Below are 23531 nucleotides of genomic sequence, written 5' to 3'. Positions count from 1 at the left end.
AGGAGGCTCCATCCAGATCTCTGCTGTTCCAGGCAAGAACCTCAAACTCAACCCAATGGATCATCTCTGTCCAGCCCCCTCAGCACAATGACAGGCCACGGGGGGGGGGCAGAATTTCCACCAAGAACTTCATGACCCTCACAAAGAAGCAGTCACAGCACTGAAACCCCATTTACAACTGAGGCCTCTGCTCGTACCTGGGGGTTGCCGTGGTTGCGGATGTCCAGCTGGGCAAAGGAGCAGATATCCCCCACACCCACCACCTCCACCGAAAAGTTGCGGAAGAAGTCGATGATGTCCAGAGCCTTGGCCCGCAGGGCAAAGATGAGGAGGAAGGGCGTCACAATGGGGCTCAGGAGCTCCTCCAGAATGAAGACCTGCGGTCGCGGGAGACTGTTAGCTTAGCAAGCCCTAATCCCTCCCAGGCTCAAGCCATTCCTGAGTAAATGAGCGGGAGAAGCACCAAAACAAGGTGCGAAAAAAGAGGAGACACGGTCTCCAACAAGTAGGTGCTCAGAGCAAAAGAAAGTAGGATAGCATATGAGGGCTCGCTGCAGAGATGCCACACTGGGGGCGACCCTGGCAAGCAAGAAGCGTCTTTCCAAGCCTCTGGGTGAGACTGAGACCACAACATGCCAGGCACACATGCACCACTCTACCTGTGCTGAGCACCTGCTTGGCATGAGTTCTGCCTCCCCACTCTCCCTGCTTCCCCCTTCCAGCAGGTTGCCCTGCCCCTAACCCAGTCCCTGCCCCCCACCACTCACAGCCTTGTACTGGAAGAGCTGGGCCATCTCTTCACGGGTCTCCGACTTGTGGGCGTTGCCTTGCCAGTGGTCAGGGATGTAGTGGATGTGCGCTAGGACGCCCTGCAGTAGCTGCTCTGGACACCACACCATGTGCTCATCTGGGATGAATGACCTGCCGGAAGGAGGATCTTGTCAGAGAGAAGGGGGCCATGCCCTCTCCTTGGCCAGGGGCCCCAATGTTGGATGAGCAAGAACATAAGAAGCTAAGAACAGCCCTGCTGGATCAGGTCATAGGCCCATTTAGTCCAGCTTCCTGTATCTCACAGTGGCCCACCAAAAGCCCCAGGGAGCTCACCAGACAACAAGAGACCTGCATCCTGGTGCCCTCCCTTTCATCTGCCATTCTGACATAGCTAATTTCTAAAATCAGGAGGTTGCAGATACGTATCGTGGTTTGTAACCTGTGATGGATTTTTCCTCCAAAAATTTGTCCAATTCTCTTTCAAAGGCATCTAGGCAAGATGCAATCACCACATCTTGTGGCAAGGACTTCCACAGACCAACCACACACTGAGTAAAGAAATTATTTTCTTTTGTCTGTCCTAAACGAGAGCAGTCTCCCTCTCCCCCGGATGGGCAACCCAAGGGCTTCCTGCATGCTGGGCGTGTGAGTCCTGTAAGGCACTCTTTTCATTTGCTGAAAATTCACTGGATATCTATTGACATCCAGCATTGCAAGAGAATGAAATTCTTTGAGAAGGGAGAACTATGGCAGGCTAGAAACGATGGCAATCTGCCTCCTTGTCATTTTCTGGCTGTTTGGTGGGGGCTCTCAACTCTGCCTCTGAGCCTCCCAAACTTTGAGATACAGTGAGGTCTGAGGGACGGGGGAAGGGGGGGGAAGAAAGTCGGCTTCAATGCCTACCTGGCCACTGTGACTACAAGCCCCAGGAGGGTGATGGCTGTCAGGATGTGCTGCACTGTCAAGACGTCCTCATCGTAGACGGTGAGCGTGATGAGGACAGCCAGGATAGAGCCGGCAAAGAAGCCCAGGTTCTTGGCCAGCACGGTGAGAAGAGGGCTAGCGAAGGAGTTCATGTACTTGGAGACTGGCTTGTAGCCACGGCTCAGGCGGGCCTGCAGCTCGTGGTCCAGCTCATTGAAGTGGCGCAGGTAGAGGCGCCCATACAGTGACCAGCGGCGGGCCCCAAGGCTTCCGGGCTCCCGCTTGAGCACCTCTGTGTAGCTGAAGAAGGCATACAGCACCTGCCAGACCAGGATGAAGGGGCACAGTAGCAGGTTGGCCAAGCCCAGCAGCAGCATGCTGCGCCCTAAGCGGCGGGCCAGTTCCAGGCGTGCCCCAGCCCGCTTGTACTGGGGCTGCAGGTTCCATTTGCCCTGGAAGGGAGAGCCAGGTCCCCAGAAGAAGAGCAGCTCCAGGTTGTACTTGAGGCCCTGTGTCAGGAAGACCCCCTGGCCTAGCAGCGGCAGCCGGAAGCGCACCGGCAGCAGTGCCTTGTTCACCATGGCCACCAAGTAGTTCTTGGAGCGCAGGATGCGGTGGTGGATGTCCAGCTCTGTCAGCTCCCGCTTGTGCACACACATTGGCTGCTCCCGTTGCAGCGCAATCAGCCGAGTCTGCACCTCCTGCCAGCTGCAATTGCACAGCTCGTCCTGTGGGGGCAGCAGAGAGCATCAGGACCCAGGTGAGGCTTTGGACTCTCACTCCTCACCCACTGGAGGAAGCCCTGTGGCCACCTGCACACCACCCCAACCCCCAGGCTCAGCACAGCCAGCCCTCCCCGCATGGCCTGGGAGGTTTGCCCAACCAGCTGGTCGAGGGCTTCAGCAGCTGGGCAGTCCCCATGCAAGACGTGAAGACCCAGGTCTAGCTCTCTGAGCTTCAGAGTGGTCACACAGTACGCCAGAGCTGAAAGCAGGAAAGGACATGCTTGGCCCAGCCCCAGAAGTCACGGCATATCCACCTGCCACTCAGCCCACAAGGGGGGCACAGGCACTCTGCAGGGCAAGCCACACCCAAGACATCCAGACTCCTAAAAACTGCAGGAGGCAGGCAAAAACAGGCAAGCAGGACCATCGCAACCTCAGCCCAATGTCTCCACCAGCACCCAATGTTACCAGCACCACCACATTGCCAGGTCTCAGGGGAGGTTGTAGAATTCCCTAGCCCTCCCTGAAGATGCCACCACGGACTGATGGGCGGAGTGGCTCTATGTGGGGCTTCTACGGTCCCCACCATGGCAGCCCCATCCTGCCATAGTGTGTACAGGAACGCCCCAGCTCCCAAACCCATCAACTCCTTTCTCCAACTGCAGATGTGGTGCAGTCTCTTGCTGGGAAGAACTCCCTTGAAGGCAGGTTGCCCCTTGCATGTGCCAGGCTCACTCACCGAGGGAATCTTGAGTGCCTTGGTGTAGAATGCGCGGATCTCCCAGTAGCCCAGCAGGTTGCAGAGCACCTTGGCCAAGCGGTACAGCCAGAAGGTGGCAGCCATCACCAGCAGGAAGATGATCCAGCTGCTGGCCCGAATCCTGCCCCAGGGAGGGGGAAAGAGGAAACCAGAGAGCAGCATTAGGCACTCCCCTTTCAGTACAGACCAGCAGCTGCAGGTCAGTTCAGGCTACCCCAGGTCACGCTTCACAGAACAATTGCGCAAGGAAGACCATGTGGCAGAGCATCTCTGGTTACACACAAACACCGGCGGAGGAGGAGCACCTCTGAGGGAGGCAGTGATGGCCGGCAGGGGGTGGGGGAGAGAGGCAACCTGCTTGCCAGGACAAAGTGGCCTGGGGCTTCAATGCCTGCTGTCTGGGCCTGGCTGAGAACTGCTCCAGGATGACTGCTGTTCCATCCCCGCTTGTGTTGGGGCTCTGGAGTGCAGGCCTTTGCCCTCTGCCCACCCAACCTCCCTGCAGCCTCGTGGCATCAAAGCCTGGCACTTGGTGGAAAGAGACGGAGGGCGGATCTGCTCTCAAACTACCAAAGATTGCTCATCCTGGCAACAGTGTGTGTTATTCCACCAAAGTCAGGAGGTCAGCTCCCCTTCTTTTGGAGGAACTCCTCTTCTTTCAGGAAAGAGGTTCGACAAACACGCTGGGTGGCTTTCAAGTCTGTGAAGCCCTCTGTGGGGTGTCGGACCCACCCAGCACCAAAAACAAGCACCTGCACGTAAACGCTGAAAAACGCAAGACACAAACAGGGAAGGAGAGCTCCTTCTTGCTAAACAACTCCAGCCATGCCCTGCTGCTGGTCAGGGGCATGCAACCCCCAGGCAGGGCCAGCAGCCACAAAGCTCCTTCTGCAGACCGGCTCTGCTCCGCCAGGTGCAGCAGAATCTCACAGGTATGCTTGTGCAAATGCCCAACAGCCTGGCCAGCTAATAAGTGGGTTGCCTATGCCAACTCCTGTATGGCTTTGAGAAGGGCTTCTCCTCTTTGAAAGGGCAGCAAGTCCACGGCAGTGACAAGCCAGGAGCCTCTGTGTCCAGAGACCAATCAGCAGCAGACATGGGGGACAACCTGGGGAGACCTGCTGTCTTCGCACCCTCCTTGTGGGCTTCCTGCTGGGATTGAGTCACTGGACAGGATGGGCCTTTAGTGGGACTTGGCAACAACTGGGCTCTCCGAAAAGCCTTCCCTGAGCAGGGTCCAGGCACCCCCTTCCCCTGTTGGGGGGCCATGCAGTCCCAGTCTTGCCTTCTCCTCTGAACTCCTTGCCCGCTGCTCCAAACCTGCTCTGCAAATGAACACTAAGAGCCCCACTTGGTCCCCGCTCCCTCAGTAGGCACCACGCTTCTCCTCACTCTGACCGTAAGCCTGGTCAGCTCAAGAGTACTGAAAGATGCCACCTCCCTCACCAATTACACACACGTCCACTCACCTCTGAGCACACTGCGGTGTGGGCAGGATGGCATCAGGCAGCGTCACCTTGCTCCGATCTGGCACGGATCCACCCCCTGGGTGAGTGTGATTGACAGGCCGGTTGGCAAATAGCACATCATACTCCACGCAGCACAGAAGGAAGGTGGTGAAAGTGACCACAAACAGGAACTGCCTAGGAAAGGAGCTTAGTGGGTCAGGAGGCACTTGCCAATCCCCCCCTTGCCGGCTGCCAGGTCTCAGTACAACCCCTCCCACCTGTCTCAGTAGCCTCTAATGCAGTGACCTGGAAGGCCGGGCCTCTGTGGGCCAGAGAGCTTAGAGGCATGTCTTCTGCTTATTGTTCAGGCTCAGCAAATTCTATCCCCTCCCTCCGCCTAGGCCTAGATCTTCTTCTTGACCACTAAAGAGAATTCCTATGGCAGTGGCAGCCCGGAGACTGGAGTGAAGAACAAGACCTCCCCGGTACATGTCTCAGAACCAGATCTCCCAGCCCATGCACACTCCTTTCTAGTCAGTCTCCTGCCAAAGCCAGCAAATGAAAAGGAATCCACTCTCCCTGCTCTTCTGTGTTCCCTTCTACCTCCTCTAACCATGGTGCAAGCAGGCAAAAGAGCAAGTGGGGTGCTTCTCAGGCCAAGAGCAGCAGCCCCCCACCCACCACTCCACAGTGGAAGCAGAGCTTGGACCACCTGGGGAGGCAGCCCTGGTGAGGGGCCACCAATCACTTACACCAGCTCAAAGATGTCGGAGAGCATCATGCAGGCAAAACCATTCTTCTGGTGGAAATGGTAAATGTGCAGAGCCTGTCAAGGACCATCATGCGCCTCGCCAAAGTTGCCCGTGCCCAGCACCCTGGCGCTCCAACACTCAGCACTCCCCTCAGCCTCACTGGTCCAAAGCACCAAAGCTCAGCAGAGGGCCTCAAGGATGGCTCGGCCATGGTCTCCCCAGACCAGCACGGTTTGTTTGTCCATTTGCAGGCAGGTATAACAGCCCCAACCTCCCCATGCTGAGCAGAAGCCTCATAGTGAAGGAGAGGCCTGAGAGTGGTCGCTCTGAAACCCCTGCACCCTGCCAGCAAGCATGACTCAAGAGCTAGGAAGATGTGCTGCAGTTCTCTCACTCCTGCCCCCCAAACCCCACACTGCTAAGAGAGCCTTGAGGCAGAAGCTGCAGTGCTGGCCTCCTAAGGGAGGGGCACTGAGACCCCCACTGTGAAGGATATTTTTGTGAAGAAGTTGTCCAAGTTCTTGATATGATGCCAAGAATCTGAGAAGAAAGGAAAAAAAAAGGGATAGTCAGATTACAAGACCCAGTGCCTCCCCTTCCCTGCCTCCCCTGGCCCAAGCGCCCAGGTGCCAGACCTTTCAGTCCCTCAGTGACGTGCACCAGCAGCTCCTCCTCATCCTCAGGAGGAGAATCTTCTTCGTAGTCTGGAAGGCGATGGTAGTCGCCATGATGCTCCTGGCTCACGGCCATGGAAGGCACCAATTGCCCCTCTCTGCACAGAACCTGGGGGGAGAGGAAAAATGGCAGAGACACATCAGTACAGTATATCCACAGTATGGATGCTTCCCCCCCCCCCCCCCGCTAGTGATCATGGCTGAAATGGCGTGTGGGGGAGCTCAGAGCTCTCGGTCTGCTGTATTTGCCCCCAAGGCCACACCCCTATCTCATTCACTTGGCGGTGGGGAAGCTACTAGAGCCCCAGGCCTGGCTGCTCCAAATCCTGCACTGAGTCACTGAGAATGGGGAGGCTGGGCACCAAGTCCAGCCCCACAGACTGAGGCCCCAGAGGATCATCTCTGGGCTGGAGACTCCTCTAGACCCAGGAGCACCAGGAGAGGCTCCCAAGCAGCTCTCTCCTTCTAAGCTGGCATTTCCTGCTCCAGTTTGCCACTTAGTCACCTCCAGGGGCAGGAAGAGCCATTTGCAGTTCAGATACCTGTCTAACCAGTGACAGACTAAAGAACCTACTGAATGAAGGAAGGTAAAGAAGGCAGCAACAGGCAGCAGGTCTTGTGAAGCAAGAAAGGAGATTTCTCCAGCAGCACAGAGGCCTGCCAGCAACGCCTCAGGCCCACATCATCCTCTTGTGTGATGAGGGGCAGGCCCGTAAGATTGTCGCTCTCCCACAGCTTTCTGACTGAGCAAGCTACGGAATCCAAAGGTGAAAGGTGCATAGCAGAGACTAGAATGCCAGAAGACAAGAGTCTTGGCCTGGAACCTTCCCAGAAGCTCACTCCTACAGATACCGAGGCTGGTGCCAAGTCAAGATAGCACTGAGAGGACTGAGGACCAGGGAGGACCTCGGAAGAGCCTCCATAGGCTGGGGATCAGTGTTGGACTTAACCGGGAGCAAGGTGGCCATGCTTCAGAGCCCAGGGAGGCAAAAAGCCTGTCTAGAGCCGCAGAGCAACTGCCCCCTCAGCAGGCTCTCCGGAGCCTTTCAGCCTCACCCATCTCACAGGACTACTGTGAGGATTGCAAAGGAAGAAGAGCATCGCAGGCTGCCTGGCACTCCTTGGGAGAGCGAAGGAAAGGCAAAAATGCCACAAAGCAGACCAGGTAAAGGGGCCTTAGCACCTGAGAACAGCTAACCTACAATCGCAGGAAGAACCTGGCATTCCTCCCCCCACCCCCCGGCCCCATTTACCACAGCCTGTGTCCGTCGCCCTGCCCTGGGATTGCTGTCAGTGTGGCTGGGAACTTCAGAAGCTGCTTCTCCTGTTGACACCAACAGGCAGCTCCACCTCATCCACCTGACATTGCAGGAAGCCTGAGTCAGGAGGGGCGGTTCAGAGCAGGGGGTGGGCTGGTGGCCCAGAGTCAGGCCTGCCTGCATTCCCTGGATCAGTCACTCTCTTGCTCCAGGGTGCGGGTCACCTCTCCTCTCTACGGCGGCCCAGCACATACACGCAGCTAAAAATACCCAGGGCAGCAAGTTCATAAACAGCCCCAGCCAGTAAACACGACAGGCAGGTGACCAGCAGGGTGACTGGGCAGGAAGCTCAGGCCAGGCGCAGGCAGCATGCCACAGCTCTGCCTCACCACTCACAGCACATCTGCCTGGAAGCACAGGCCCCGCTGACAACCAGGGAACTCATTTCCTGCGCCCTCCGGCCCAAATCGGACACCAGGTTCCCAGGCGTTCCCTGGGACGGACGAGCGGCCCTGCAGGGGCAGGCCCTGAGACGCGGCGACGGAGCCCCGGAGGCCTGCCCGCCCCTCCCCCGAGGCTGGCAGAGCATCAGGCCCTGGTCCGTGGCAGGCAGGTAGGAAGCCCCGCCGCCTCCGCGCCGCCTGAAGGGAGGCCACCTGGCGCTTCCCGCAGAACTTTCCTCCGGCTCAGCGGAGCTGCACCAGCCCAAGCAGGCCGCGAAGGAACCGGACAGGCGGCGCAGGACGCGAGCGCCGCCAGGAGCACAGCCGGAGGGCCAGCAGGCCTGCAAGACCCAGACCGGCGCTCGCACGCCCGCGCTGCTCTCCCTCACTGCCTGCCGGGCCGAGAGGCTCTCACCCAGACGGCGCTCGCGCAGGTCGTGCTCCGCAGGGCGGCGCCGGGCCTCAGTCAGGCAGGCAGGCAGCCTCCGGCGCGCTCCCGGCCCGGGCCGAGCTCGGCCCCGCGCAAGGGTCCCGGCGGCGGCGCCCTCATTGCCTGTGGCTCCCGCCGTCCAGCGCTCGGCCGGGGGCGCGCAGCTGGCGGGGACGCGCAGGGCGGCCTGGCCGCGCCGCGCCCCGCCCCCGCGAGGCATTGTGGGTGGACGCAGGCCCAGCATGGCGGCGGCACCGCCGGAGCGCTGACAGGCTCCTCGACGAGGGAGCGCGAGGGCCGCGCCTCCGCCGCCATGCTCGTGCGCCTGCTGCTCGTCGGCGGACGCCCCCTCTGCCGCCGCGGCCTGGCCCGGCAGGCCGCCGGGAACGGGCCTTTGCGGGCCTCGCTCGTTGCCAGGTAACCGCGCGGGGCGGGACACCCCTTCCGTGCCGCGGAGCATGCTGGGCTGGGCGGGACTGCGCTCTGCGCAGAGCTTCTGGGAAACGTAGTCTCTGTGCTCGCAGTCCTCGGGGCCCCGAGGCGCCTGGAGAGCCTGCCTCGTTCCAGGCCCGCAGGCGGGACCGACCCTCCTCCAACGTTCAGCGCCGCTGCTGGGCCGGGCTGGGACTGCACTGGCACTGCAAGTGCGGGAGGCGGAGCTGGGCCCAGGCCCTCGCAGCCCTGACTGTCCGGGACGCTGCGCCCCCGACTGGTGTCTCTGGACCGGCCTGCTGCCCTCGGAAGCTGGGACGCTGCGCGGGGGCTCCTGAAGTGTTTCTCGGCCGCACTTCCAGCCGGCGGCGTAGCCGGGGGGGCGGGCAGGCAGCCTGGCAGGAGGGCGGGCGGCCCTCCCTCCGGAGCCTTTCCCGGCGAGGGGAAACGGAGCCGGGCGGCTCCGTTCCTCCCCAGCCAGGCTGCCTGCCCCGCCCCTCTCCAGCTACGCCACCGCTTCCAGCTTCCTGGCTCAGGCGCTCAGAGCTGCGTGTAGGATTCACCTGGTTCCCGCCCAGCGCTGTGGAGGCCTTGCGAGATCCGGCCGGCTGATGGTGGGGTCAGCGGAGCCCTCTTGTAGATGCAGGTGGGGAGGTGGAGCAGCGTTCTCATGGGCCCTCCTCCACCTGGGCCTCCTCCAGCCTCGCCTCCTGCCAACTTGCCTGCACTGGGGCAGCCATAATGCACCCCCAGGTAAGGAACAGCGTGCCACTGCCCTGAGGAGGCTGCATCCATCGCAGGCACAGCGGCACTGGCAAGGTGGATAGGATTGGGACCCTTAGAGGCTTTGCTGGCTTCTCTGTTTGCTTTGTTGGAAACTGCTCTGCTGACCAAAGTGGTACATAGATTGGAGCTGGGGGTGTTTTGTTGTTCTCGGTCATGGTGGGTCTGAACTGAAGCAACCTGGCCTGACGGTGTTCTCTCTTCCTTCCAGGGACTTGGGAAGCCATGCCAGGTTCTCCTGCTTTCACCAGGTTCCCAGCAGCCTGGCTAAGCTGTCCCCAGCAGTGCTGCTGCTCTTGCCCCGAAACCTCCTCCCACTGGGCCGAGTGGCTGCCTTGCTGGCAGGGCCAGCCTTGGTGGGGCTGGGGACAGCCTCCTGCCAAGGGGCCCAGAGCAATGTGCTGATCTCTGCCCCCTCTCCCGTGGCAAAGGAGCCAGAGTTTGACTGGGCCGTGTTCTGGAAGTTTCTGAGGCCACAGCTGCTGGCACTGCTGGCAGCAATCATGGTGAGTCTCCACAGGTGGGGCCGGTCTTATCAAAGACATGCAGGTCCTGAGGCTGCCCAGCATACCTCCCCAGGCAGCAGCCCCACATTGTTTCAGGGCTGAAAAAGGGTTCTGTAGGGGTACATCAAAAGAGAAGAACCCTCGCAGAGTGCGGTCCTGCAGGAAGGGAGGGGAAAAACCACCTGTCAGTTGAAAAACTGATCAGTGTGAACAACATGCAATGGTACTTCTGAGCCCCTTGTGACCAGCCTCTCTACCTCACTCCAGTGTGCATTTGGAGCCGCACTTCTCAACGTCCAGATTCCACTGCTGCTGGGCAAGGTGGTGAATGTGGTGGCACTGCACATGGGTATGGTGGAGTACTTGCATGGGGTGCATCGCCCTGCCCTGCGCCTCTTGGGCATCTATGCTCTCCAGGTGAGTTTGGTGGGGGAGGAGGGCTCTGCTTTCTGGGCACCTGCTGTTTAGCTCAGGATCCTAGTGAATTGGGAGCCTTCTGGGGGGAGTTTGGGGAGGACTGGTGGTTGGATGGGTGACATGTGTTTGTGTTTCTCCCTCCATGCCACCTCCAGGGCATACTGACCTTTGGGTATATCCTGCTACTATCACGCATTGGGGAAGAAGTGGCGAGCAGTATGCGCAAGGAGCTCTTTGCTTCCCTGATAAGGTAACTGAGGTGGGGGGGGCCCTGCATGTATGCATGCGTGAGAAGCCTGGTTTGGACTGTGCATTCCTGATTTCTGGGAAGGATCTAGAACCTGAGATGTGTTTTCAGTTGTCCAAAGCAGGTGTGGTGGAGCAGCTGTTTACATGTTGCTTTTATACCAACCAACATTTCAGGGCAGTTTAACAAAACTCATAAACACGTAAAAGAAAACAGCAAATGGAATAAAAGCTCATCATTGCATCAGAAGAGCCCTGCTGGATCAGGCCCAGGGCCCACTTTGTCCAGCATACTGTATCTCACTGTGACCCACCAGCTGCTTCACGGAGCACTGAAGACAGCAAGATCCCTGTATCCTCATGCTGCTCATTACTTGTACCCGCCATTCAGAGATGGCTCCCTCTCAAATCTGGAAGCTGAAAGCGATAGGTGAAAGCAGCACTGGACAGATAAGCAGAGGGAAGCTAACCAGACACCACAATGCATACTGTTAAATAACTAAACCCCAAATTTAAGCAGACAGAGTTTGCCTGGTGCCTGAAGGATGGTGATGAAGGCACCAGGCAGATCTCCCTTATGAGCGAGTTTTGCAATCTGGCGATGCTCAGTTTGCTGCCTTTGGAGGTTCCAAGAGGAGTAAAGCCTAGTGGTTAGCGTCCATGGGGCCACTTTCTGCTTTCCCTTTTTACTGGGTCAGCGGCTGGGGAGAAACGAACCTGGTAGATGTATCTGCTGCCATGACATCAGGCAGAGGGAGAGCTGTGGGGGGAACGAACCATCCCCTTAGGAGAAAAGCCCAACACGTCTTGCTTAAAACCAAATTGCAGGAGTGCCTGTAAGTATCATATGTGACTGTCCTCTGAATCATGTGTGAGTATGGACTAGGCAAGCAAGGAATCAAAATATAGTCAGTTAGTTAAAAGGATTAAATCAAATGGGGAGGAAGGAAAAAAGTACCACAAGCAAGCAGACTGAAAATGCCTGCACTTGGCTGAATGGATACAAAGAAGCAGCTGGTTGAAATCAGATGGAATAACTAACAATGCCTAGTGGGGAGAGTTGGAAAGCTTTTGAAGAGCCACACGCACAAGGCCCCGCCAGGTCACTAAACCTGTGAAGTTGCAGGCCAGCTCTATGGAAACAGCAAATAAAACCAATTCCCTAAACACATCTAGCTGGAAAGATGGTCCTTATTGCTGACTACTTAGGTTGCCCCAGGAATCCCAGCCCCTGCTCTTTCTGGAGAGTAAATGGGTGTGCAAAGCAGCATCAAATTCCAGGTACACTTGAAAAAGCTCACTCCTTGTGCTTGACCCTAAGAGACCTGGGCTTGATAATGTCATTGTGTCACCTGATGGGATGAGAGAAACCCAACTGGCTACTCCATCCCACCGCTTGAGCTAGGCAGGCAGATTTGACTGCCCAGTCAGTGGGCATGTGGCAGTCTTGGCTAAGAGTTATTGTCTTTTTGGGGAAGCTCAGGCACAAAGGGAGGTAAATATATATGCAGCCACATAGTGGTTGGGGATGGTGTTTTCAGCCAGAGGACAAGGCTACTGTAGAAGCATCTCCCTGCAGCATTTACGTGGCTGAGTCCAATGTGGACATTGTGGGGGGGAAGAAAAGAAGGTGCCCACCCCACACTGTGACCATTACAGACCTGGACCTCTCAGACGAGCTGGCAGGTGGGGGGTGGCCCAGCCAGGTTTGTTCTGGGTAGCTGTGGAGGGAGAACTGGCTGGTGCAGCCAACATGACTCTCCAGCTGGTCCCCTTCTCTACCCTCAGGCAGGAAGTGGCCTTTTTTGATGCCAATCGGACTGGCCAGCTGGTGAACCGTCTGACAACTGACATCCAGGAATTCAAGTCCTCCTTCAAGCTGGTCATCTCTCAGGTGGAAGAGACCTGCCTACTGGTCATGTGTCAGCTGGGAATGGGGTGGGAGGAGGAGGGTAAGGGGGGGCCATGAAGGGGGCAAGGGAAAGATTTGCCTGAGGGTGATGAGAGGGAGAGTGGTGGGGGTGCCCTTGGACCAGTTGCAGAGGATGGATGGGCGGGAGGGGCCCGGTTCCCTTCTGCTCATCTCTGTTGTGCCTCATGCCTGTTCCCTCCCACTTGCAGGGCCTTCGCAGCGTCACTCAGACCACGGGCTGCTTTGTCTCTCTCTACTTGATCTCACCCAAGCTGACGGGGCTGCTGGTTGTGGTGATGCCAGTCTTGGTGGGGACTGGGGCCCTCCTTGGCTCCTTCCTGCGCCAGCTTTCGCGCAGTGCCCAAGAACAGGTGAGAGACTCCCACGCTGGGGGTTTTGTAGACTGCACGATGGAGGTGAATTGCTCTCGAGATTCCTTGGCTGACCCCACGTTTTGCTCTGCCTGTTGTGGAAGTCGTGTGATGTGTGGGCCCCAAGACACCACCTCTTTCTTGGGCATTGCAAAATCTGTTGATTGAACTCCCCTGAAGCGCAAAGCTTGTGAACAAAGCTGGTCTCCAGAGACTCGGGAGTGAAGAACTGGCTGGTTTGCTCGCAGGAGAGACCTGCTTCAGTGTGTGCTGCATGTGGTGGCTCCTCTGCAGTGAGGATCTTGCAGGAAACTTGATCTGGTCTACAGCTGGGTTCACTTTTCACCTTCCTGGAGTTCTGCTTTAGAAGAACTTGCAAAATTGTGCCTGTTGTGCTGCAGGAACAAACTGCTACAGTTTGACCGGTTGCAATTTTTTGCAGCCTGCTCCTCCTTGGCCTGCTCAGGGCTGTGTGTGTGGGTGAGATGGGCTGTTCTAAGCTGAGAGCGCTCTGGTTGTATGAAGCAACAGATCTTACTTCTCTGTCCAAGGAATGGTCTGTTCTGCTCTAGCAGGAGGTCTTACCTTTTTTTCTCTAACTGCTGGAGTGGCATTTTTGCTCTTGTATTTGGCTGCTGGCAATCCTTTGTGAGAACCATGCTGGGGGCCTGTCATGTGAGTTCTGTAACCCTGAGCTAAGGTGCCTGGCCGGCCCATCATGATGCCTGCCTCTCTTTCTCTGGTGCAGGTGGCAAAGGCCACAGCGGTAGCAGATGAGGCTCTGGGCAACGTCCGGACAGTGCGAGCCTTTGCCATGGAAAGTCGGGAGGTAGGGTAAGTGCCGCTGAGGAGAGCACTGAGGCCTTTGACTCTTCCCTGTGTAGCCGGAATCTCAACTTCCTTGGAGGCCCCCCGTGTGTCTATGCGTGTGGGTTGCCAATGTGATTACCCTTCGCTCCTGCTTTCCACGGGGAGGGGGTGTGTGTGTGAGGAGGTGTGGTGAATGGCTTGTATCTAGGATGCACCCTGGTAGCGGTCCTGGCAGGAAGTCCTGAAGTCCAGTGCTGGCCTTGGTGCTGGCGCTTTGGCAGTCATGCTTTGGCCCCCCAGAACTGTGTCCCAGGGTCCTGGAGTCTAGCATGGGAAGATCCCTCTCCAAGTAGTGCCCCCCACACTGTGCTGCTCTGGAGGATGTGGCTGTGAGACCAAGGCTGGGTGCTTTTCGGGCTGGGCTGTAGCATTTCCCCTTGACTAGAGAACCAGTTCCAGACCCCTCCCTCGATCTGGGGCCCACCTTTGCTCACAGTCTGCCTTTGTTGACAGATGTCCCTTCACCCGTTTCCTGATTTTAGAAATGGGCTATCTCAGAATGCCAGATGCAAGGGATGGCACCAGGATGCAGGTCTCTTGCGTGCTCCCTGAGGCATTTGGTGGGCTACTGTGAGATACAGGATGCTGGACTAGTTGGGCCTCTGGCCTAAACCAGCAGGGCTGTTCTTATGGTTCTTAATTCAGGTGCTGCTTTTGTCCCTCCCTGTGTGTTTCTTGCTGCCCTCTTTTCTCTTCAAATGCAGTGTTTGTATGTTTCCTTGCCCCCCCCCATCCTGATGATGTGCTCTTCTTTCGTACCGCCACGTTTCCCCTGCCATAGCCTCCCCTTTACATGTGGAAAGTGCTGGGCTCAGGCTCTGCCATCTCCAGGCTGGTCTGGAACCCTGGGAAGCAGCTGCTCGCCTGTGAGGTTGGTCCTGGACTTGGCAGCTGCTGGCCTGACTGGGATTAAAGTGTCTTCTGTGCTCTTCTGCCGTGGGCCACCTCTTGCTGGTGTCTCCACCACCACTACTGCTGCTGTCCCATTGGTCTGTGAAGGATCTGTCTTCTGTAGGGGTCTCTGGCTTGCCTGTTGGCACAGCAGCCAAGGACTGCCTGAGACTCTTGGGATGAGGTCATGTTGTGGCTCCTGGGGCCAAGTGGACCACTGGTCAGGTGTGCCTTCTCTCTCCCTCCCTCTCTCCTTCCACCATAGGCAATATGCTGTTGAAGTGGATCGGGCCAGTCAGCTGAACTCGAGCCTGGGGCTGGGCATTGCGCTTTTCCAGGGGCTGTCAAACCTTGCACTGAACTGTGAGTGGAGGCCAAGCTGTGCTGGCCATTGGCAAGCTGATAGCCTCTTTCTGTACACGGGCATGCTGCCTCCTGAACAGGGGCCGGGCTCCTGGAGGTATTTGGGTGTGGTTCCTCATCAGTTGGTGATCCCTCCCCCAGATCTTGAGCAGCCAGGAGGACATCCACTCTGGGTGGAGGCTTTGGCCTCCTCGATTCTATACTGGTGAAGCTGGAGATCATCAGGGGGTACATCTGACTATCTCAGGCCTTCTCCATAGAGGGTCCACGAAGCCTCACAAAGGCAGCCCAAAATTTGATGGGTGTGGGAGCTATGATCCCTTTGGAGTCTGCCTGTGACTCCTGTGGCTCTATACCATCTTGGGGGACTGTGTTCCTGGACAGACCTCCAATGGTCTAATCGAGTGGTCCCCGCTGTAGCTTGTGCCTCTGAGTACGTCTCCAGTTGTGTGCTGTGGAATGAGTGGAGACCACAGAGGGGCTGCCCAGCTCACCTTGAAGCCGTTTCCAACAGGAAGGCTCAGCAGTATGCAGAAGCCCCTTTCCCAGGGCACTAGCGCCTCTGTTGAGTTCTTTGGGTGCCCAGCAGTGTGTGCTCACCCTGGTGTCCTTGTTGCTCTTAGTCAAGCTTCCCTGATAGCCCCATGGTCTCTTTCCTGTTGCTCTTTTGTGTGTGTGTGTCGTCGTCGTCGTTGTCCCCCCCCCTGCAGGTGTTGTTTTGGGCACCATCTTTATGGGCGGCTCTCTAATGGCTGGGGAAGAGCTAACTCCTGGAGACCTCATGTCCTTCTTGGTTTCCTCCCAGACAGTGCAAAGGTAAGGCCATCTTAGGCCACCTGCTCTTGATCATGAAAGGGAGGCTCACCTCTATCTGCCCTCCCCCGGACATATTCTCTTCTGTCTCTCTAGGTCCATGGCCAGCATATCCATCCTATTTGGGCAAGTACGTGGAGGGGGGCAGAGAGTGGTTGTGGGGGTTCCCTCTTCCATCTGGGAGAACTGAACATAAGTGCAATGTTAACTTGTGCTTGTGTGGCTGTGGCTGAGCCATTTTGGGCTGCGGGATCTGCTCCTCTTTTGGAAGCTGATGAGGGGCAGGCAAGATGCGGGAAATGTGGAGGGGGGTGGGCATTCCTAGAGACCTATCTCAGCTGAGCTGGTGCCTGTTCATGCCCTTTAGGTCGTGCGAGGCATGAGTGCTGGGGCCCGCGTGTTTGAATTCATGACTCCATTGCCACAGACCCTGCCATGCAGAGGAGAGCGCCTTGCGTGTAATGTACTTCGTGGGCACATTGACTTCCAGGATGTCTCCTTCAGGTGCGGCCACAAGGGGGTGAGAAGAGGCAGGCACATCCCTGAGCCACTTGTCTGCACGAGGCTGAAATAAATCGGTTTACTGAGACAGCACAAACATAGGGGGTACAAAGTTGCTTAGTTTTCTCTAACTCCGAGTTGCTAATTTTGAACAAATGACTCTGCTCCAGTGCTTCTGTCCAAACAATGAAGTGCGCTACACCCCCAGCTATGGAGACCTTATCCAGTCTTGTCCACAGGTTTATCAGGCGTAAGGACTAGGAACCTGCTGTATTTCTTTGAATGGACAAATGAGATTCTTGGGACACGGCCTCCCTTGTTCCCCGACTGTGGGCTGTGGTCTCTGGTGCAGAATCCAGCATCCTTCCCACACTCCCCTGCCTGTCCTCCCTGTGCTGAGTGTCTGTCGGGGTTTCCTGGGGGAGCACTTTCGGTTTCTTCTCCTCTGCCTGGGAGTGACTTGTGCTCCACATCTTTGAACCTCTTTGTGTCCTGGGACATGCCAGGGAAGATGTGCTGAGGGGGCCAGTCAGGCGCCCCCTCCCAAGACTTGCTTGTCTTCCTTCTGCCGCCAGCTACCCCACACGGCCTGCCTGCCAAGTGCTGTGTGACTTCTGCCTCTCCATCCCTGCCACCAAGACGGTTGCACTTGTGGGACAGTCTGGCGGAGGTGAGGCTCTCCATATCTTGTTGGCACAGGCCTTGGCCAGGGCACGGGTTCCTTCGCAGTGCAGGGGAGGTGGTCCGTGCATCTCTGCCTCCTGAGCTATGCAGTTGTTCAGACTGCCTGAAAGGAAAGCAGCGTGTCTGAGTGATGGATGAAAATCCTTGTCGCCACCAGCCACGGGCAGTCCTGACTAAATCCTGCTGGATTCCAGGCTCATGGCACTTCTCCTGTTGCATCACTGAGAGTCATTATGCAACCCAGGTGCCAGAAAGACGGGGTGGAAGTGGTCTCTGCTGCCTAGTGAAGGAAGGCCTCTCACCCCTTCCCCCTCTCTCCCCTTCCAAGGCAAGTCCACAGTGGCAGCTCTCTTAGAGCGGTTCTATGAACCTACAGGGGGCTCCATCTTCCTTGATGGGCACAGTCTCTGCACTCTTGACCCCACCTGGCTCCGTGGGGAGGTCATCGGCTTCATTAACCAGGTGAGAACTGGGGGACACGGGTGGGGGAGAGATTGCAGGTTGCTGAGAAGTGGTTGAGAGCCAGTCCATGCAAATGGTGGTGGGCCTTGTTTAATCTACTTATCTAAAGTCTTGGGTTTTCTCCTTGCCATTGGGAGGAACAGGAGACCCCTCACAAACTTCTTGAAGCATCAGAATGCTATAGTGTGAAAACTTTTTTAAAAAATTTGTTTTTTCTTTATTTGATATTTAGTTTAGCAATTGTATTTTATGAGTCACTATTAAAGGAAAGAAAAACAAAATTCACTCTCCTCAAAACGACCCAAGCAATGAACAATGTATTGCAGTCACATAATAGCAGCAGGGCTCAGACTAGACAGAAGTGTGCCCTCCCCTAGCTAAAGAAAAGGGAGGGGTTTTCACGTCCTGTTGGAACATAGGCAGAGAGAAGGTCAATCTGATGTCCAGAGGCCAGGAGTTCCAAGTGCAGGTGCCATGGCATGGAAGCCTCTCTTCGCCACCCCTGCTCATTCCATTACTGGACAGCTCTGAGCCACTCCAGGCTTTGAAGGCAGCAACCCGCACCTTGACTTGCACTTAAGAACAGACCAACAGCCAGCGTAGCTCCCCCTCCTGTGGAAGCCATTCAGCAGCCACCTGTCAGAATGGGACTTTTCTGCTGGATCTCTAGAGCAGCCCCATGCGGCATGTATGATAGTCATCCAGACTTGGTGTCCCATGTAGCTGACTGGAAAAAGGTCTCGGCTGCTGTGAGGAAAGCTGCTTCAAGTCACTGCTGCCATCCAGGTGCTTTTCTCCCAACTGCAAACCTGACTTTTCAAGGGTAGTGCCACCCCATGCAGAGCAGGCTGGCAGTCCATTAATCAGGGTATCACTAGTTGCACCTCACCCCATTCCCACTTATACCCAGGAGGCCCCTGGTTCAGTCTCTGGCAGAAAAAGATCCTGGAGCATTGAGAAGCCTGAGCCAGGTGGTGCCATACTCTGACTGGTTTGCCCTCATCCAACCCAGCACCCAGTCCAGGCATTGGTTTGGGACTTCCACAACACCCCCAGAGCCAGCATGGAGGTATAGAGCCACATGTCTGCATGCTGCTAGCAACCCATCACAAACCCTCCAGTGGCTTCCTGGCTGGGTCGCCTTTGACAAGACGAGGCGGACAAGAGGTCTGAGAGGAGAGCTGGTTGGAGGGCTGTAACACCATGAAATGATGCAGAGAAGGATTATCTCTGTTGGCCAGCACAGCAGACTGGCAGCAGGCTGCAACACAAGCAGGAAACTGCTTTTGCAGGAATGTGGAATTAATCTTGCAAACCAGCTGCTGCAGGTGCAGTAATCTGGCTGTCTGCTATTGAAAGAGTGGCCTGTATCCACATTCAGATGAATGGTCTGTGACTAGTAGTTGTGCTATCTGGAAATAGAACCTCCACATTAAGCTGCAGTAAGCTGGGACTGCTCCATATTGGCAATGGCTGCCTTGTGCATCCTCTTGCGAGCTCCCTTGCAGCCTCGTCTGATCTGCTGTGGTCAGATAGACCGACTGGGAGCTTAAATCCAACTTAACAAAACAGTGCTGGTTTTGACCACAAGAGACCAGGGGTGTGCTTCTGAGAGGATTTCGTGTTGGAGTGAGGAAAGACAGGCAGCCTTGCCAGCAGGAGCCTAGTCTTCTCCCCCATTCTGAACTTCTTTTCCCATGTCAGGAGCCGGTGCTGTTCAGTACCACCATCATGGAGAACATCCGCTTTGGCAAACCTTCTGCATCAGATGCTGAAGTCTATGCTGCTGCTCACCTCGCCAATGCAGACAGCTTTATCTGCACCTTTCCAGATGGCTACAACACTGTTGTGGGTGAGTATGGATGAGGAGGGGGCCATTGGGACTTCAAAAGGAGGCACTCTCCCTTGCCCCCTGCCCCCAGGCCTCATCATTCCCCTTGTGGTCTCTGCCACAGGCAGCTGGTGTTGAGGGACTTCATCCAGTGGGAGCAACTGGTTTTCCCCTTTGACATGTTAACTAAAAAAGATCAAAGCACTTTACAATAGTATAACACAAAACCTTAATAAAATACATAAATAATCTAGTAAAAAGATATTGTAACAGCAGTCAGCAATAATGTAAATGAATGGAGAATAATCACAGAGCGTACAGCATGAAAAACAGAACAGTAGAGAGAAGTCAGTTTTTGATGTCCCACCAACATTATAGCCCAATCTAAATCTTTCCCTCTTTCTCCAAGTCTTACAAAATAAGTATCTTGAGTCCTACATAAGAACATAAGAACAGCCCCACTGGATCAGGCCATAGGCCCATCTAGTCCAGCTTCCTGTATCTCACAGCGGCCCACCAAATGCCCCAGGGAGCACACCAGATAACAAGAGACCTCATCCTGGTGCTCTCCCCTACATCTGGCATTCTGACTTAACCCATTCCTAAAATCAGGAGGTTGCGCATACACATCATGGCTTGTATCCCATAATGGATTTTTCCTCCAGAAACTCGTCCAATCCCCTTTTAAAGGCGTCTAGGCTAGACGCCAGCACCACATCCTGTGGCAAGGAGTTCCACAGACCGACCACGCGCTGAGTAAAGAAATATTTTTGCGCTGGAACCCCTTTGGAACCTCATTGGAACCCCTCTGGAGATGACATAACCCTTTCTTTCATACACTTTCTGCCCTTTGCTCTGGGCAGAAAGGAAGGACTAAATGACTTGCAAAAATAACAAGCCTTTAAAAAAGGCAGGCAAGAGTTGGGGTGGGAAAAACCATAAATGGACAAAAACAGGCCCTTGAATTTAGAAGCAATGAGAAAGCAGCAAAAACCTAACCTGAACTAGACTTGGTTCTGCTTGTGGCGTGGCTATGTTAGAATGCATCCAGTGGATTGTGACCCAAATGGGGTTAGTCTCATGGGGGGGGGGGTCACAGCAACCTTTCAAAGTTTGGCTTGGATCCAATCATTGTATCGTGGTGCTGCCTTCTTAAAACTGAATTCTTGATATAATTCTGCAGTCTTTCCTTGCTGTCTTGTCCCTCAGCTCCTAAGGCCAACCTTGCTACCTTATGGGGAGGAGGAGGAGCAGAATCAGTTGTAGGGCCCCAATTTATTTGAGGTTGTGGCACAATGAAGGTTGAAGATCATTGTTGTATGGGATACTGTGGGCTCAATGTTCCTCTCTTCAGCCCCTCAAACCTCCTGTTACCCACGGTCACGTGCTAGCAAACCCAGCAAGGCGTGCCCGCCCCACATGTATGCTGACTACCAGATTTGGTGTTACCACATCCACAATGCCAGGCTTCCGAGTCTTTCTGATCACTATGGTGCAGGCACACACCTTGGCTTGTACAGTTGTGCGAAGGGAGAGGTGTGGCTGGATAAGACTTGTGGGTGCGAGGCTCCTCTCTGCAGACTCTTCTGTTCTCCCCTCCCAGGCGAGCGTGGGGTGACCTTGTCCGGAGGGCAGAAGCAACGGGTCGCCATTGCCCGGGCGCTCATCAAGGACCCCACAGTGTTGATCCTGGATGAGGCCACGAGTGCCCTGGATTCCGAGTCGGAGCGGGTGGTACAGGAAGCGCTGGACCGGGCAATGGCTGGCCGCACTGTGCTGGTCATCGCACATCGCCTCAGCACTGTGCAGGGGGCTGACCTCATCGTGGTGCTGGCCAAGGGCCGCGTGGCCGAGGTGAGGCTCCAAGGGGCGTGTGACCAAAGCCCCAGCGCAGACTGGCACCTTCGTGGGGCTGTGCAGTAGTGAAGGCATCTGAGCGGGGCCCAGTTGCGGTGCACCGTGGGGACGGGCAGCAGCCAGGGAACGAGTTGGCCATGGCCTGTGCCGAGCTTCCTGCAGGCCTGGCTGTGCCAGAGCAACTGCAGTGCAGGCAAGGCGCAGGGAGTGCGAGGGCGTGGCCTGGCCACCCGCTCCACCTGCCGTGTGCTCGCAAGGCTTGAGCGGCGGGAGCTGCTGTCGGGCGAGGGACTCACTGCGCAGAGCCCGCAGGCGCCTGGCCAGGCGGGGCTGCTCTTGCGCCCCCCCCTCCCGGCCGCACCGACCCTCCCTCACTCTCCCTGCAGGCTGGGACTCACGCGGAACTGCTGCAGCGTGGCGGTGCCTACGCAGAGCTGGTGCGGCGCCAGAGCATGGAGGCGGCCTGAGGAGAGTCCCCGAGTGCGCATGCGCACACTCAATAAACGGTCTCGTCGGTGCGCGTCTCCTGTTGCTCTGTGGGCAAGTGTAGCAGGGAGGTCCTGGAGGCCAAATTTAGGCTTTTAGGTAGGAAGCTGAAAGCCAGGACCTCAAAGGTAGCGTTCTCGGAAGTGCTACCTGTTCCATGCGCTGGGCCAGCTAGGCAGGTGGAGATCAGGGGTCTCAATGCGTGGATGAGACGGTGGTGTAGGGGGGAGGGGTTTAGGTTCGTTAGGCAGTGGGGAACGTTTTGGGACAAGTGGGGCCTGTACAAGAGGGATGGGCTTCACTTGAACCAGAATGGAACCAGACTGCTGGCGCGTAACATTAAAAAGGTGGCAGAGCAGCTTTTAAACTGATCCTTGGGGGAAGGCTGCCAGGAGCCGAGGGGCATCCGGTTCGGGACTCCTTATCCCTATAGGACAAGGATGGGGTGGTTAGAGATCAACAAGACAAAGGCAGAGTAGGAGAAGAAATTGGGAATGGTAGCGTGATGGGATGTGATAGACGGTTTGGCACAGTGAGAGGATGCACGGACAAAGGAGCTAATGAGCAGCCCATCCTGGGGCATTCCATGTACAAATGCTTTTATGCGAATGCCCAAACTCTCCGAACAAAGATGGGAGAACTGGAATGTCTGGTGACAAGGGAAAACATTGACATAGTGCGCATAATGGAAACCTGGTGGAATGCGGAGAATCAGTGGGATACCGCAATCCCAGGCTATAAACTCTACAGGAGGAACAGGGAGGGGCGTGTTGGAGGTGGGGTGGCCATTTATGTTAAGGAAGGGATAGAATCCGGCAGAGTAGACATTGAAGGTGGGTCCAACACCACCGTAGAATCTCTGTGGGTTAAATTACCAGGCCTGAGGAGTGATGTAATAGTGGGGGCGTACTATTGTTCTCCAGACCAGAAATCGAAAGGGAACCTTGAAATGAGGAAACAGATCAGGGAGGTGACAAGGAGGGACAGGGTTGTAAGCATGGGGGACTTCAATTATCCTCATATAGACTGGGTCAATTTGTGTTCTGGTCACAAGAAGGAGACCGGATTCCTTGACATGCTGTGCCTTAGAGCAGCTACTCATGGAGCCCACCAGAGGACAGGTGACTCTGGATTTAATATTGTGCGGTACACAGGACCTGGTTAGAGATGTCAGTGGTACAGAGCCATTGGGGAACAGTGATCATGCTGCGATCCGTTTCGACATGCACGTCGGGGGAAGAATACCGGGCAGATCTCTCACAAAAACCCTTGACTTCCGACGGGCGGACTTCCCTCAAATGAGGAGGCTGGTTAGAAGGAGGTTAAAAGGAAAGGTAAAAAGAGTCCAATCCCTCCAGCGTGCATGGAGGCTGCTTAAAACAACAGTAATAGATGCCCAGCAGAGGTGTATACCACAAAGAAAGAAGGGCTTCACTAAGTCCAGGAGGGTGCCCGCATGGCTAACGAGCCAAGTTAGAGAGGCTGTGAAGGGCAAGGAAGCTTCCTTCCGTAAATGGAAGTCTTGCCCTAATGAGGAGAATAAAAAGGAACATAAACTGTGGGAAAAGAAATGTAAGAAGGTGATACGGGAGGCCAAGCAAGACTATGAGGAACACATGGCCAGCAACATTAAGGGGAATAATAAAAGCTTCTTCAAATATGTTAGAAGCAGGAAACCTGCCAGAGAAGCGGTTGGCCCTCTGGATGGTGAGGGAGGGAAAGGGGAGATAAAAGGAGATTTAGAGATGGCAGAGAAATTGAATGAGTTCTTTGCATCTGTCTTCACGGCAGAAGACATCCAGCAGATACCACTGCCCGAACGGCCCCTCATGACCAAGGAATTAAGTCAGATATAGGTTAAAAGAGAAGATGTTTCAGACCTCATTGATAAATTAAAGATCAGTAAGACACCCGGCCCTG

At 55.9% G+C, this 23531-nt stretch overlaps 2 protein-coding genes across 2 annotated transcripts in view; one reads left to right on the top strand and one right to left on the bottom strand.

Moving 5' to 3' along the window:
• The window catches only part of ATG9B (autophagy related 9B), a 9035-nt gene extending 704 nt beyond the window's left edge, over positions 1–8331 (bottom strand). Inside the window, exons 1-9 of the mRNA XM_066627490.1 lie at positions 8172–8331; positions 6016–6163; positions 5877–5920; positions 5381–5445; positions 4650–4823; positions 3160–3301; positions 1675–2423; positions 768–921; positions 198–377 (exon numbers count right to left, since the gene is read on the bottom strand). Of these exons, the coding sequence (XP_066483587.1) occupies positions 198–377; positions 768–921; positions 1675–2423; positions 3160–3301; positions 4650–4823; positions 5381–5445; positions 5877–5920; positions 6016–6130 (1623 nt within the window). The 5' untranslated portion in view covers positions 6131–6163; positions 8172–8331. The remainder of the gene's footprint in view (positions 1–197; positions 378–767; positions 922–1674; positions 2424–3159; positions 3302–4649; positions 4824–5380; positions 5446–5876; positions 5921–6015; positions 6164–8171) is intronic.
• A 91-nt stretch (positions 8332–8422) lies between these two features.
• ABCB8 (ATP binding cassette subfamily B member 8) lies at positions 8423–21643 on the top strand. The gene is made up of 16 exons (XM_066627078.1): positions 8423–8603; positions 9613–9907; positions 10175–10324; positions 10480–10574; positions 12359–12464; positions 12692–12853; positions 13602–13687; positions 14880–14977; positions 15688–15793; positions 15887–15920; positions 16158–16294; positions 16867–16961; positions 17304–17437; positions 19142–19289; positions 20872–21122; positions 21512–21643. Exons 1-16 carry the CDS (start codon positions 8500–8502, stop codon positions 21590–21592), a joined length of 2082 nt encoding a protein of 693 aa, XP_066483175.1. The 5' UTR covers positions 8423–8499; the 3' UTR covers positions 21593–21643.
• The last annotated feature ends 1888 nt before the right edge of the window (positions 21644–23531 follow it).

This window comes from Tiliqua scincoides, chromosome 5 (assembly GCF_035046505.1).
Source record: "Tiliqua scincoides isolate rTilSci1 chromosome 5, rTilSci1.hap2, whole genome shotgun sequence".
In the NCBI taxonomy this organism is placed as follows: domain Eukaryota; kingdom Metazoa; phylum Chordata; class Lepidosauria; order Squamata; family Scincidae; genus Tiliqua; species Tiliqua scincoides.
Note: the sequence above shows the minus strand (reverse complement) of the source record. Positions and strands in the feature narration are given on the sequence as shown.